General features: G+C 47.3%; 1 protein-coding gene across 2 annotated transcripts in view; it reads right to left on the bottom strand.

The window, feature by feature from the left end:
- The window catches only part of ARSG (arylsulfatase G), a 177,264-nt gene that overhangs the window by 75,296 nt on the left and 86,824 nt on the right, over nucleotides 1–15,144 (bottom strand). For both annotated transcript variants that reach the window (XM_011926742.1, XM_011927487.1), the window contains 4 exons: nucleotides 14,390–14,577; nucleotides 10,677–10,724; nucleotides 5,072–5,183; nucleotides 1–138 (listed from right to left, as the gene is read on the bottom strand). In XM_011926742.1, coding sequence (XP_011782132.1) covers nucleotides 1–138; nucleotides 5,072–5,183; nucleotides 10,677–10,724; nucleotides 14,390–14,577 — 486 coding nt within the window. The remainder of the gene's footprint in view (nucleotides 139–5,071; nucleotides 5,184–10,676; nucleotides 10,725–14,389; nucleotides 14,578–15,144) is intronic.

The following is a 15,144-nucleotide window of genomic DNA, read 5'->3' as shown; positions in this document are numbered from 1 at the left end:
CTTGCCTGCTGGATGAACTGGGTTGCTTTCTCCGCATACTTCTGGGCAAGGCTGCTCAGGTTCACCGGCTGCTCCATAATGTTGAGGTTTTCATAGAGAGGGAGGGCCACGTCAGTATAACAGTCTCTTTGAAGGTTGCTGTGTGGAAACCACAGACCGTAGAGTATTCATTTCCTACGTACTCATGGAGCAGAACTAAATGCTTTAATGCAACAATGCATATGCACATAAATACAACTCTGGCCCCAGATGATTTTTCCGGTTGGCCATTTCCTGCAAGTGTAAAAGTCTATGCATAATGCTTTCTTCCATTCCTTCTGAATAGATATTTAGGCTCCTCAGACAAGCTGACCACTCTGTAAAGCTTACAAAGACTCTGGTGAGCTAGGGACATTATTTTTTATTACTTCCATTTTGCAGGGAGAGAAACTGAGGTCTAAAGAGGCTAAATGATGTCAAGCAGAGTCCCCCCGCCAGTCAGTAGCCCCATTGCTGGCTTTCTCTGCGGTCTCACTTCAATCCCAGCCTCTGTGTATGGCGTGTAACTTGGTGTTTTCTGAAGTCAACACTCGGGACTTCAGGTAATACCAGATCTGTCAATATATAAGATGGGCCAGGTGCGGTGGCTCATGCCTGTGATCCCAGCACTTTGGGAGACCGAGGCCAGCAGATCACTTGAGGTCAGGAGTTCAAGACCAGCCTGGCCAACATGCTGAAACCCTGTCTCTACTAAAAATACAAAAAGTAGTTGGGCATGGCAGTGTGCACCTGTAATCCAAGCTACTCGGGAAGCTGAGGCAGGAGAATCATTTGAACCCGGGAGGCGGAGGTTACAGTGAACTGAGATCATCCCACTGTACTCCACCCTGGGTGACAGAGTGAGACTCGGTCTCAAAAAAAAAAAAAAAAGGAATACATAAGATGGGTTGGGACAATTTGAATTTTAAGCCATATTTGCAGAATTTGGAGAAACTTCAGCAGTTGGAAAAAAAAATAAGAGTTAAACTAATAACATCTCCTGGAAAAAAAAAAAAAACAAAAAAACAAGCTCATGGCCAGGCGCAGTGGCTCAGGCCTGTAATCCCAGTACTTTGGGAGGCTGAGGCGAGTGGATTGCCTGAGGCCAGAAGTTCAGGACCAGGCCGGGCACGATGGCTCACACTTGTAATCCCAGCACTTTGGGAGGCTGAGGCGGGTGGATCACCTAAGGTCGGGAGTTCAAGACCAGCCTGGCCAACATGGTGAAACCCTATCTCTATTAAAAATACAAAAATTAGCCGTGGTGATGCACACCTGTAGTCCCAGCTACTCAGGAGGCTGAGGCAGAAGAATTGCTTGAACCCAGGAGGCGGAAGTTGCAGTGAGCTGAGATTGCGCCATTCCACTCCAGCCTGGGCATCAAGAGCGAAACTCTGTCTCCAAACAAAACAACACAAGCTCAAGCTTTGATCTTACAGACGGAAATGAATCTGACCCATGGCTGCCCATCAGTGTGGCTGAGTCATGGTCTGACTCCATTCATGATCTCTGGCAAGTTACTTAAGCTCCCAGAGTTATCTCCTTATCTGTAGCACTGGATGGCCTGGGCCATCCTTATAGGGGTGCTGGTGGTCTAAAGGAGATAACAAATGGTTAGTGCATTGCACACAGCTTCAGGGTATTAGGAATGCCGAAAAAACTCAAGCTCTCAGTCCTGGTCACCAAAGAGAACCAAGAGAGAAGCTGAGAGCAATGGAGACAGAGGTGGTAATGAATGGAGTCCTCTCAGGCAAATACATCGTCCTAATAGTGCTGGGAAGGATCTGTGAAGAAATCAAAACTCCCTATCACACCTACATGCACACACACCCCATTGTAGAAATATAGGAGATATGGTCAGACTGGGTAGATAATTGTCAAAAACCACAATTTTTGTTTTGTTTTGTTTTGTTTTTTTTGACACAGGGTCTCACTCTGTCGCCCAGGCTGAAGCGCAGTGGCACAATCTCAGCTCACTACAGCCTCAAACTCCCATCTTAGCCTCCTGAGTAGCTGGGACTATAGGTGTGTGCTGCCACGCCCTGCTAATTTTTGTATTTTTTGTAGAGATGGGGTTTCGCCACGCTGCCCAGACTGGTCTCGAACTCCTGAGCTCAAGCAATCCGCCCACCTCAGCCTCCCAAAGTGCTGGGATTATAGGCATCCCAAATTTTTTAAAAGAGAAAAAGAATTATCACCATGCTGGGCATTATAACACTAATCGCATATTTATGTTGAATTTTTCAGCTTTTATTATATCATTGCAACTCCATGAGTCATTTACATTCTTTCCTTTTTTTCTCTCTCTCTCTCTCCTAAGCCACCATTTTTTTCTGTTTGATTTTTTTTTTTTTTTTTTTTTTAGGCAGGATCTGGCTCTGTCGCCCAGGCTGGAGTACAGTGGCATGATCTCAGCTCACTGCAACCTCCTCCTCAAGCCATCCTCCCACCTCAGCCTCATGTGCAGCTGGGACTACAGGCATGGGCCACCACACCCAGCTAATTTTTGTATTTTATGTAGAGATGGGGTTTTGCTGTGTTGACCAAGCTGATCTCAAACTCCTGGGCTCACAAGGTCCACCCACCTCAGCCTCCCAAAGTGCTGGGATTACAGGAGTGACCCACTGCACCTGGCTTTCTACTGGATTTTTAACATAGATTAAAAAGAGATTTTTAACATAGATTTAAAAAATTTAAAAAACTAAAACAGGAGCAGGATTGAAATAGAAAAAGAAGAAAAAGAAGAAGAAGAAGAAGAAAAAGAAGAAGAAGAAGAAGAATAGGAGGGGGAGGAGGAGGAGGAGGAGGAAGAAGAGGAAGAAGAAGAAGAAGAAGGGGAGGAGGAGGAAGAGGAGGAGGAGGAGGAGAAAAAGGCCAGGCGCAGTGGCTCACGCCTGTAATCCCAGCATTTTGGGAAGGCAAGGTAGGCAGATCACTTGAGGTCAGGTGTTCAAGACCAGTTTGGCCAACATGGTGAAACCCCATCTCTACTAAAAATACAAAACTTAGCCAGGCGCGGTAACACAAGCCTGTAATTCCAGCTACTCAGGTGACTGAGGCAGGAAAATCACTTGAACCCGGGAGGCGGAAGTTGTAGTGAGCAGAGATGGTACTACTGCACGGCAGCCTGGGCAACAGAGCAAGCAAGACTCCATCCCCCTACCCCCCTAAAAAAATAAAAATTTTAAATTTTTTAAAAGAGACTGGCTGACATATGTCATACCTTCATATGGCCAGGTGTGATTACAGGTGTGCCCAGCAGGCCACGGTGGGTGAGGAGGGCAGCAGGATGCTCTACAGCCTCGTTTCTCATGCCATAATGTGCAGAATCTCTGGGGTTTTTTTTTGTTTGTTTTGTTTTGTTTTTGTTTTTGAGACTGGATCTTACTATGTCGCCCAGGGTGAAGTGCGGTGGCACAATCATAGCTCATTGCACGCATAAGTCTTGTTAAAAGGCAGACCTGGGGGTAGGGTGTGCATTTGTGCACCTCTAACAAGCATGTAGGTGATATCCATTAGGCTAGTTCAGTGACTACACTATGAGTAGCAAAGATAGGAAGGGCATATGGGCTCTGGACTCAGAGAGACCCAGATTGGAATCTCCATTCCTACCTCTTTCCAGCTCCAGTGTAACCTGGGTAACATAAGCTTCCTCATCTGTAAAATCAGGTATCAGGTTGGTGCAAAAGTAATTGCGGTTTTGGCCATTGAAAGTAATGGCCAAAACCGCAATTACTTTTGCACCAACCTAAGCAATACCTACCTCACACAGTGGTCATGCGGATTACAGATAAATATAGACAGTGCTTAGACTGTAACAATTTCTCAACAAATACCCATTATTATATTAACTATTGTTTTATAGATAGACCAGCTGAGACTCACCTTTCCCGAGTGGCTCAGACACCTGTAGCCTTAGAAATAACCACAGTGCGCTGTCTGAACAAGGGAACACGTGTTTTGTGCTGCATTCTTACCTGAGTAAGGCTTATCATCTTTTTTTGTGATCATAAATGCACCGTAGGATATTTAAGAAATACAATGAGAAAGAGGAAAATGAAAACCCTGGTTGGGTACAGTGGGTCACGCCTGAAATCCCAGTACTTTGGAAGGCCAAAGCGGGCAGATCACCTGAGGTCAGGAGTTCGAGACCAGCCTGGCCAACATGGTGAAACCCCGTCTCTTCTAAAAATACAAAAATTAGCCTAGTGTGGTAGTGGGCGCCTGTAATCCCAGCTACTCAGGAGGCTGAGGCAGGAGAATCGCTTGAACCAGGGAGACAGAGGTTGCAGTGAGCTGAGATCGCGCCACTGCACTCTAGCCTGGGTGACAGAGCAAGACTCCGTCTCAAAAAAAAAAAAGAGAGAAAATGAAAACCCTGAGTCCCACAACCAGAAAAAGTCCTTGATAACATTTTGGCATGTCTCTTTTGAGTCTCTGTTAATAGGACTACAAAGATAGGGCTACAGAGGTCATTAAGATCTTACTGTTGATGACTTGCTTCTTGCTTTTTTTTTTTTCACTTACTATTATATCATAAGCATTTTCCCATTTCATTAAATGTTTTTTCAAAACATCCCGTTTGGTGTCTGTTTGGCATTCCAACATCAGAATGCTGGCTTAGTTGTCCATGGGGTGATAAGCTCAAAAGGCATCCTGTGTACTTTCTTTCTCTCTCTCTCTCTTTCTCTCTCTCTCCCTCCTCCTCCCTCCCTCCTTATGTCTAGTGTCTGGGATAGAAGCAAAGCCAGCAGGCAGAGGAGGAGGGAGGCCCCATATGTGTGAGACCCTGGCAGCCCAAGGCTATCCCCAGCTGAGCTCACTAGTCCAAAGAACCTGGAAAATTTCAATAGAAGAATTTTGTGGACCTCATTGTTGAAAGGTTTCTTGCACTCCCTGCAAATAACATTTAAATTTGCACAGAATGTACCATGTATCTTATTTGCCGTCTTAACTGTTTCCTGTCTGTATCTTTCATTTATTGCTGATGGACCACAGTCTTGGAACTTTGCCTTGTCCTGGAGCCTATCGCAAATGTGTCAGACAGCATTACCTTGATGGTCCATCACCATGTGGACATGCTGGACAAGGAGGGTGGTTGTAGCCTGGAGTATCAGTACAGCCCATATCATGGCTATATGGGATTCCAAAGTAGTAATCAAAACCTGGAATAGAAGCAACTGGTTAGCACCCCCACGTGGCTGTGACTCCATGTGCTTGCCTTCGTACGCCCACGACAAAAATGTAATTTCCTATGATTTAATACTGCAGTGCTATAGAGTATGTAATTAAAAGAGGATTTGATTAATATCCCTTTGTAGTATGCATAGAAAATCACTTTACTGGGTTCTGGCTGTTAGATTAGATTTGCAAAACATCTTGTGATTAGAATTAACCCAGTCTGGGAGGAAGTGGAGAGAATTATTGAATGCCTAACATCTTCAATGAAATTATGAACATACTCAGTATTTGGTGAAAACCGACTAAACACATGACACTTTAAGGGATAAAAAAAAAAAAAGAAAATCAGTTGTTCTTAGCTGCCACACCCACAGAGAAAAAAATTATAAAAAAAGTTTCAGAAAGAATAAATTCTGCCTTCAAGAGACTTTTCATGTGAAGAGAAAATAAAATATAAAGATTAAGCAATAAGAGATGAATAGGAGAGCCAACAACAGTGATCAGAGGACGCTACCCCCGATAGAGATGGTGGGATGGGGATGGGGCAGGAATCTCAAAATGCTCCTTGAAAGATACTGCGTTTCAGCTGGGACTCAAAAGGCTGGCAGAATTTGGGCTTGGAGTGGTGGAGTGAAGGTGAGGGATGGAAGGGTGTGAGCATTGAGACCCAAAGCCTTTGTGTTGAAGTTTTTTTCCGAGTTCCTCCTTCATTCTATCTCTTACCCAGCCCAAGCTTTTTTTTGTTTTTATTTTTATTTTATTTTATTTTATTTTTGAGACGGAGTCTCACTCTGTCACCCAGACTGGAGTGCAGTGGGGCAATCTTGGCTCACTGCAAGCTCCACCTTCTGGGTTCACACCATTCTCCTGCCTCAGCCTCCCAAGTAGCTGGGACTATAGGCACGTGCCACCATGCCCGGCTAATTTTTTGGATTTTTAGTAGAGATGGGTTTTCACCGTGTTAGCCAGGATGGTCTTGATCTCCTGATCTCATGATCCACCCACCTCAGCCTCCCAAAGTGCTGGGATTACAGATGTGAGCCACTGCGCCCAGCCCAGCCGAAGCTTTTAATCAAAGGCTATAGCTGCATATGCAACTAGAATGAATAAATTCTCCAGAAAAATGAAACCTTCCCCAATTGCCCAGGTAACTGCTTCAGCTGTTTATTTCTCTAGAGGTAGACAGAATTCAAATCTCACAAAGAATTGCTATTTCTCGTTAGCCTCAAATTTTAGGCCCAGGAACAGGGAGAGTTACATTTTCAGCTTCAACTCCTGCCCCTCCAAATGCTTTTTGGCCCTCTCTATAAGCACGCTTCCTAAAAGAAGCAAGTTCCCTTCAGTTCCCTGTGAGCCTCACACCTTGGGGCCTTGGTGGCTTTGCCTGGAATTATCTCCTCTGTGTCTCTCACAGGTGAAACTGCAGTAGCACTTCCCAGTCCAGTTTGAGTGTGAAGTTTCCTACAGAATTTCCCTGCTCCTCACCTGCCACAGCCCTGCACTCAGTCCCGCCTGCCACAGCCCTGCACTCAACCCATTCTCCTAGCGTAGCCTACAGACTTTTTATCATCTGGGTAATACCGTCTTCCCCATTAGTGATGCACTTCTCGAGTTAGATACTAGATCTTTGCCAACCCAATATGTGGTGTATGTAGAATAACTAGAAAATGTTTGTTGCATTTTTTTTTCTTTTTGAGACGGAGTCTCACTCTGTCTTCCAGGCTGGAGTGCAGTGGCATGATCTCAGCTCACTACAACCTCCACCTCCTGGGTTGAAGCGAGTCTTGTGCCTCAGCCTCCGAGTAGCTGGGACTACAGGCACCCGCCACCACGGCCAGCTAATTTTTGTATTTTTGTAGAGACGGGGTTTCAGCATGTTGGCCAGGCTGGTCGCTAACTGCTGACCTCAAGTAATCCACCTGCCTTGGCCTCCCAAAGTGCTGGGATTACAGGCATGAGCCACTGCGCCCAGACTGTTTGTTGTATTTTTTAAAAATTGAAACCTTCATGCTAACTTGGTTTGTACAAATGGATTTGGCTATCCCCTAGGTACGCAACATAGCCCTGAAATGCCACCGCATCTGGTATCAGGATGACATTCCACCAAGGACAGCAAACTTTTGCTAGAAAGGGCCAAATAGTAAACATTTTAGGTTTTTTTTCTTTTTTTTTCTTAGGTGGAGTCTTGCTCTGTCACCCAGGCTGGAGTGCAATGGCGCTATCTCGGCTCACTGCAAGCTCTGCCCCCTGGGTTTGCATCATTCTCCTGCCTCAGCCTCCCAAGTAGCTGGGACTACAGGTGCCCGCCACCACGCCCAGCTAATTTTCTTTTTTTCTTTTCTTTAATAGAGACAGGGTTCACCGTGTTAGCCAGGATGGTCTCGATCTCCTGACTTCATGATCTGCCCGCCCCGGCCTCCCAAAGTGCTGGGATTACAGGTGTGAGCCACCGAGCCCAGCCAGTTTAGGTTTTGTGGGTCAGATGGTCTCTGTTAAGGCCACTCAACTCTGCCTTTATAGTGCAAACCCACCCATAGACAATACGTACACAAATGACTGCACATACTGACATATTGGCTGTTTTTTTGTTTTGTTTTGCTTTGTTTTGAGACAGTGTTTTAGCATGTTGGCCAGGCTGGTCTCGAACTCCTGACCTCAAGTGATTCGCCTGTCTCGGCCTCCCAAAGTGCTGGGATTACAGGTGTGAGCCACCATGCTCACCCTGTTTGCTGTATTTTTTAAAAAAGGATACCTTCCTGTTAATTTGGTTTGTACAAATGGATTTGGCTACCCCTTAGGGACACAACATAACCCTGAAATGTTACTGCATTTGGTGTCAGGATGACTCTCCACCAGGGACAGCAAACTTTTGCTGGAAAGGGCCAAACAGTAAACATCTCAGGTTTTGTGGGTCAGATGACCTCTGTAAGGTCACTCAACTCTACCATTGTAGCGCAAACCTACCCATAGACAATATGTACACATACACAAATGACTGTAAATATTGGCTGTTTTCTTTCTTTCTTTTTTTTTTTGAGACCAAGTTTCAGTTTTGTCACCCAGGCTGCAGTGGTGCAATCTCGACTTAACTGCAACCTCCACCTCCTGGGTTCAAGCAGTTCCCCTGCCTAAGCCTCCCAAGTAGCTGGGATTACAGGCATGTGCCGCCATGACGAGCTACTTTTTTATTTTTTCGGTAGAGACAGGGGTTCACCATGTTGGCCAGGCTGATCTTGAACTCCTGACCTCAGGTGATCCACCTACCTCGGCCTCCCAAAGTGCTGGGATTACAGGCGTGAGCCACCGTGCTTGGCCTTACTATTTTCTAATAAAATTGTATTTACAAAAACAGGCAGCATACTGGATTTGGACCACAGATCTATGCCAACCACTGATCTAGATCACAGGCATCCTCATACCCCAGTGCTAGAAAGACCTTGTTGTGTTTGCAGGAGCCCTGACCTGAGGAACAGCCCAGGGCAGCAAGAGGAGCCTTAGAAGGAATGTGTGCTTAGAAGGAAAGTGTGAGTGTGCTTGGCATAAACCAGGGTATTTGAAGTTTTTTTCTGAATTCCTCCTTCATTCTATCTCTTCTCCAACCCAAGCTTTTAATCAAAAGGTTAACCGGGTATGGTGGCGGGTGCCTGTAGTCCCAGCTACTCGGGAGACTGAGGCACGAGAATCACTTGAACCTGGGAGGCAGAGGTTGCAGTGAGCCAAGATCATGCCACTGCACTCCAGCCTGGGAGACAGAGTGAGATGGGGAACCAGGACAGTGCACCACAGAGAGGACATAAGAGGCAGGAGGGAAGAGGAGTGAACTTGGACACGAGCATGAAGAAACCTCAGTGTCCATGCCAGAAGGTTTTTTGGAATTGTCTGGTCCAAAGACAGCAAATAGGTAGGAGGTACTCTTTCTTCCTACTTCCCACACCCGCAGCAGGCACCAGATCCATCATGGTACTACTTCCTGCTGCATAGGAGCTGGTCTCAATATCCCCTCACCACAGGAATATGCTCTCAAGGTGCCAACACCTGATCTGGTCCAACCCCTCAAATGTCAAGTGAGAAAACTGAAGACCAAGGAGGAAGTAAGTTCTGGAGTAATTTTTAGTGAGTGCAAAAGCCAGGTCTTCACTTCCCCCATCTGTCTTTTTTTTTTTTTTTTTTGAGACGGTGTCTCGCTCTGTCACCCAGGCTGGAGTGCAGTGGCGCAATGTCGGCTCACTGCAAGCTCCGCCTCCTGGGTTCATGCCATTCTCCTGTCTCAGCCTCCCGAGTAGCTGGGACTACAGGTGCCCACCACCATGCCAGGCTAGTTTTTTTTGTATTTTTAGTAGAGATGGGGTTTCACCATGTTAGCCAGCATGGTCTCAATCTACTGACCTTGTGATCTGCCCGCCTCAGCCTCACAAAGTGCTGGGATTACAGGCCTGAGCCGCTGTGCCCGGCCTGCTACTTTTTTAAAGCACATGTGTATGATGCCATGAATGCCCAACTGGGAAAAGGGGCTCAAGGGAGGGGAGGGACAGCAATGAGCATCAAAGAGGAGGTAAGAGTTGAAGAAGATGTCAGCCAATGGGGTTACTGACCAGTGGGTCCCTGCTGAAGGCCGGCTCCAGGCCAACCCTCTGAAAGTCATTCTCCAAATGCAAAAAACTTCCAATGAAAACCTTCTGCCAGGTCTAGGACAGAACAATTCAGCCATTTTTCACAGAGAAAGGGATAGATACTGGGGCGGGGGAGGGGAGAAGTCTGCAAAATAGTCAGAGAATCACATTTGCTTATAAAATGGCAGAAGAGAAAGGGGCCAGGGACAGGAGAAGCCACCAAAGCTGGTATCATGGCAAACTGCTTTCAAGAGAAAGTCCATGGCTTCCCACAGAAAATGGAAAAGGTCAGTGGCACGAACGGCAACTTTGAAAACCCATCAATAATTCAGTGAATTGGACGTTTGGAGAATCCGCCCTTCAGCAAAGTGATTTTCAGAGAACCGGCTTTGGCAGCTTGATCTTGACCTACTTCCCCAAGGCCAGAGGGTGAGGAAGCAAAGGCTGCAGGAAGAGGCCAAGAGGCAGTATCTCCTGTTTGGGTCCATGGCCAGGTTTCCTGCTTCGGTGAACCCATCAGTCAATTGTTACTTCTTCCCAGATTAGCCATGTCTGGACCTCATGGGGCAGAACGTTCCCTGAGGTGCAAAAAACCAAGAGATGGCAAAAAAGCTGTTGGGCCTGTGATGGGGCAGCTGGAAGCGCAGACAGGCACCAAGGAAGGGGAGCCAAGGAAGATGCCAGCAAGTGGGATGTAAGGTCCTGGAGAGCCCTGGCACCCCAAATGCACCCAAATGACTTTGTGAACAAAGACGTCATAACTTAGGTTTGCCCCCAGAGACAGGATGGCTTAGCTGTTCATGGAGTCTTACACAGAGACCTTTATTTTCTGTTTCCCAGGTAACAAATCCCCAAAAGAATTCTTACCACGGAAGTTGGGGTGATACGAGCCGTGGTGTCCAAGATGCCATTTGCCTGTAGAAAAACAAAAGAGAGATTTTCAGAGGAATCCCCGTAGGGGAACCACGGCCCCCTGAGGAGTTGATCACACACTCAGCTCTCCATTGGCTTTGCCTTGCACTGTGGACAAGCAAAGAGAGGCTGCAATGCGCTATACAAGCCAGGCTTTGCTCCCTGGGGCTGAGATGGTGTCCACAGGGACACATAAAGGATGACTCCAGACTCACAGAGGAAACCACAGTGAAAGGGGAAGACAGCCCATCACCAGAAGCCCAGAGAAGCCTAAGCCTCTGCCCCTCAAAGAGGGCTCTGCAGACACAGCAACCCCATATGGGCCATCACCCCCTTCACTTTGCCCTCCTGCGCTGGGCCCTGCAAAGGCACCAGGCGGCCCAGGGTGCAGGTGCACCACCCCACGTCATTCTCAGAAATGTCTGCTTCCTGCCTGGTTTCATCATCTTCCTCTCTAGCCAACGTCAGCAGCCCGCAGTTCAAGCACTGAGACACCTACGGGGCAGCAAATGAGGAAACTCAGATGCCCCGCTGCTCCTCGGTCTGCAAATGTGTTCAATCTGGGAGAATAATTGGGTAATGTGTGGCAGGAGCTCTGACAGTGTCAGAACTCTCTGATCTGCTCTTCCGCTCTGAGGAGTAGACCCCAGGGGCGTCACCCCCATGGTGAGGGAGCAAAGAAAAGAATGTGGTACAAAGATCAAGACGCTGGCAGCATTAAACCGCTCAAACGAGAGAGATTAACGGGCAACCACAGGAGTATGTCTAAGTACATTATTTGATGTGGCCTCAATAAGACACTATCAAACTATTTTTTCAAGGCAAATGCACGTAGCAAAAATTAAGAATTGGTGAACTGGATGAAGTGCCTCTGGGAGTCCATTATTCCCTCCCTGAAACTGCTCTATTGGATTGAAAAAAAAGATTAATGAAAAATTGAGAGAAATGGGCTCTTAATTTCTCTCAGTTGAGTGGCTCATGCCTGTAATCCCAACACTTTGGGAGGCGGAAGCAGGCGGATCACATGAGGCCAGGAGTTTGAGACTAGCCTGGGCAACGTGGCAAAACCCTATCTCTACTAAAAATACAAAAATTAGCTGGGCGTGGTGGTGCATGTCTGTAATCCCAACTACTCAGGAAGCTGAGGCAGGAGAATCACTTGAACCCGGGAAGTGGGGGTTGCAGTGAGCAGAGATTGAGCCACTGTACTCCAGCCTGGGCGAAAGAGTAAGACTTTGTCTCAAATAAACAACAAAAAAAAAAAATTGAGAGAAATGGATTAAGCATTATGTGAAATATTTGGATTAAACATTACATGGGAACATGACTTTATATTAAAATTATGAAAAGTATTGTTTAATTATAAAAATTATAATATGTGGCCAGGCACGGTGGCTCAAGCCTGTAATCCCAGCACTTTGGGAGGCCAAGATGGGCGGATCACGAGGTCAGGAGATCAAGACCATCCTGGCTAACACGGTGAAACCCCATCTCTACTAAAAAATACAAAAAATTAGCCGGGCGTGGTGGCAGGTGCCTGTAGTCCCAGCTACTCGGGAGGCTGAGGCAGGAGAATGGCGTGAACCCGGGAGGCGGAGCTTGCAGTGAGCTGAGATCTGGCCACGGCACTCCAGCCTGGGTGACAGAGCGAGACTCCATCTCAAAAAAAAAAAATTATAATATGTAAAATTATATTATATGGAAACATAGAATAATGTGAAGGGGGAAAAGGTGGAGTCCAGCGGTATTTGCACAGCTAGGCAACACAGAGACACATGGACCAAGATAAGAAGCAAAGTGTGACTGTTGTAAATGGATCGATATTCCTTTGGCGGGTCTTTAATTTTTCCTAAAAGTGTACTTTAGTTCATAATTTCAACAGCTGGATATGCCTGAATATCCCGTCCAGGATGTGCAAAAGGTGTCGTGAGTGGTGAGGGGGTGAGGAATGGCAGCTAAACAGTCAAGCTGCAAACAGTTACTTACTTGGAGTTTAAAAGCATGAAAAGGGAGGGGCCAGTGAGGTCAAAACAGCTCCAGAAGAAGCCAGCCCCCCTACTGCAGCATAGGGGCTGAGTCTGGGACAGCCCTGGGACCAAACACTTACTGGCTATGAGGTTTATTATTTATTTACTTATTTGTAGATACAGGGTCCCACTATGGTGCCCAGGCTGGTCTCGAACTCCTGGGCTCCAGGGATCCTCCCACCTCAGCCTTCCAGAGTGCTGGGATTACAGGTGTGAGCCACTTTGTTCAGCCAGCTGTGAGGTTTACACGGACGCATGTAACTGGCCTAGTAAGGAGAGTCAGTCCACAGTGGCAGTTTCACAAATGGTGTCCTGGTGTTGATGTTGTTAACATAATGACTCCTTGGGGTATGGGAAGAAAGGGATTGGTAAAAGAGAAGTGTGGGACCTTAACTGGTCTCTCCTATAGCCTGGGACTTGCCCCTTCTGGAACAAAGAATGCCACACTCCAGGTTGAGCTTCCGTAAAAGGATATCAGGCTCTTTAACCCAGAGTGGGACAAAAGGGCCAATAGCAGAGGCAGCAGCCCTGGGTCTAGGTAGAACAACCCCCCACAAGTTCACTTGATTCAGACACCCAAGGCATGCCCACAGGGCCACCCGCTTGTGGTTGCACCCTCCCTCCCTTGCAATTTCCTGTATGGTGGAGAAGGCAGGGATCCCAAGGGGTCCAGCTCTTTGAGAGTTAGACTAACAAATGCAGGCAGCTGAGGATACTTCTGGGAATACTGGGTTGTCTTGGCTCTTGGAGGGGAGAATGGCAGTGAGGCAGAGCCTCAGGGCAAGGCTGGGACCAGATATACTTGTCTAGACCTGGCCTCCACCCCTCCAGGTTAGACAACTTCTCTTCACCGGTCTGAAACTCAGTTCTTTTGCCAATACAATGGGGGACATAATCATCTTCATGCCAATAAATACTCAGCCCAGTGCCTAGCACATAATAAATGCTGAGTAAGAGATGCCTTAAAAATGTTTTAAAGGAGAGGAAGTCACTGGACAATATGGCAGACATTGCTGGTCTCCCAGCAATGCCCATGTCCCGTGTATCCTGCTAATAGAACTGTGGTTTTGTTCAAAGGGAGGGAGATTACCATGCCCAAGTTCAAGCCAGTCACTACAATGCTGTCCCCAGTTTCTCAATCTGGGAGTGCAGCAGTGAGGCGTGGCCAAAAGACCCAGCTCTAGCCAATAAGATGTAAGTGCAATTCTTGGGGTGCGGGCAGAGCTGAGCTACCTCCCTTCTCTTCTTCCCTCTTTGAGCCAAATCATGATTCAGGGGCCTAAAGTCGCTGGATGGCAGTCATGAGGCAGCAAGCATGAGGACAAACACAAAACACTAACATGCTAAGGACGGCAGAGCAGAAAGATGGAGTGAGAGCACCTGGCTCCTGGCAGCATCTTTGAGCAGCTGAACTAATGAAAGCAACCACTTACCTCAAAACTTGCGGTAATGGGAGGAAAATAGCTCCATGTATGTTTTAATTCACTGTTAGGTCTTTTCAGTTCCTTATAGCTGAGAGCATCCCTAACTTACATAGCAAGACATGAACAGGAAAGCAGACAGGCAGTATGTTTGGGATTTGCAAACACAAGGCAACTGCCACTGCAGTAAATGCAACAGGCAGACGGGGCCCAGAGTTACCTATCATCCCAGTGATGTAACCCGCCTGCTGCAGCACCTCTGCCAAGGTGGTCTCGTTGAGCGGAAGGCCTCCCACAGACGTGACTGCAAAGTTGTGTGTGACTCCATTGCGAAGGCCAAGTCGGCCAGTGAGCAAGGAAGCCCGGGAGGGTGAGCAGGTGGAGGCAGCTGCATGGAAATCCACAAACCTGCAGGGAAAGGACAGTGGTCAGGACCGCACCAACCACAGGAAGCCGGAGTAAAAGAAAAGGCAATGACCACTCAGTTCCTGGGATTTCAGTGCTCAAAGATCAAAGATCACCCAGTCATGGGACAGGTCAGGAAATGGGATTTCTGGTTGGGCACGATGGCTCACCCCTGTAATTCCAACACTTTGAGAGGCTGAGGTGGGAGGATCACCTGAGGTCAGGAGTTCAAGACCAGCCTGGCCAACATGGTGAAACCCCATCTCTACTAAAAATTTAAAAATTAGCCGGGTGCAATGGCATGCTCCTGTAGTCCCAGCTACTCAGGAGGCTGAGACAGGAGAATCACTTAAACCTGGGAGGCAGATGGCTAGGCGCAGTGGCTCGCGCCTGTAATCCCAGCACTTTGGGAGGCCGAGGCAGGCAGATCATGAGGTCAGGAGATCGAGACCATCCTGGCTAACACGGTGGAACCCTGTCTCTACTAAAAAGACAAAAAATTAGCTGGGCGTGGTGGCGGGCGCCTGTAGTCCCAGCTACTCGGGAGGCTGAGGCAGGAGAATAGCGTGA

Source organism: Colobus angolensis, unplaced genomic scaffold (genome assembly GCF_000951035.1).
Source record: "Colobus angolensis palliatus isolate OR3802 unplaced genomic scaffold, Cang.pa_1.0 Scaffold1, whole genome shotgun sequence".
Lineage (NCBI taxonomy): Eukaryota > Metazoa > Chordata > Mammalia > Primates > Cercopithecidae > Colobus > Colobus angolensis.
This window is presented reverse-complemented; position numbering and strand designations above follow the sequence as displayed.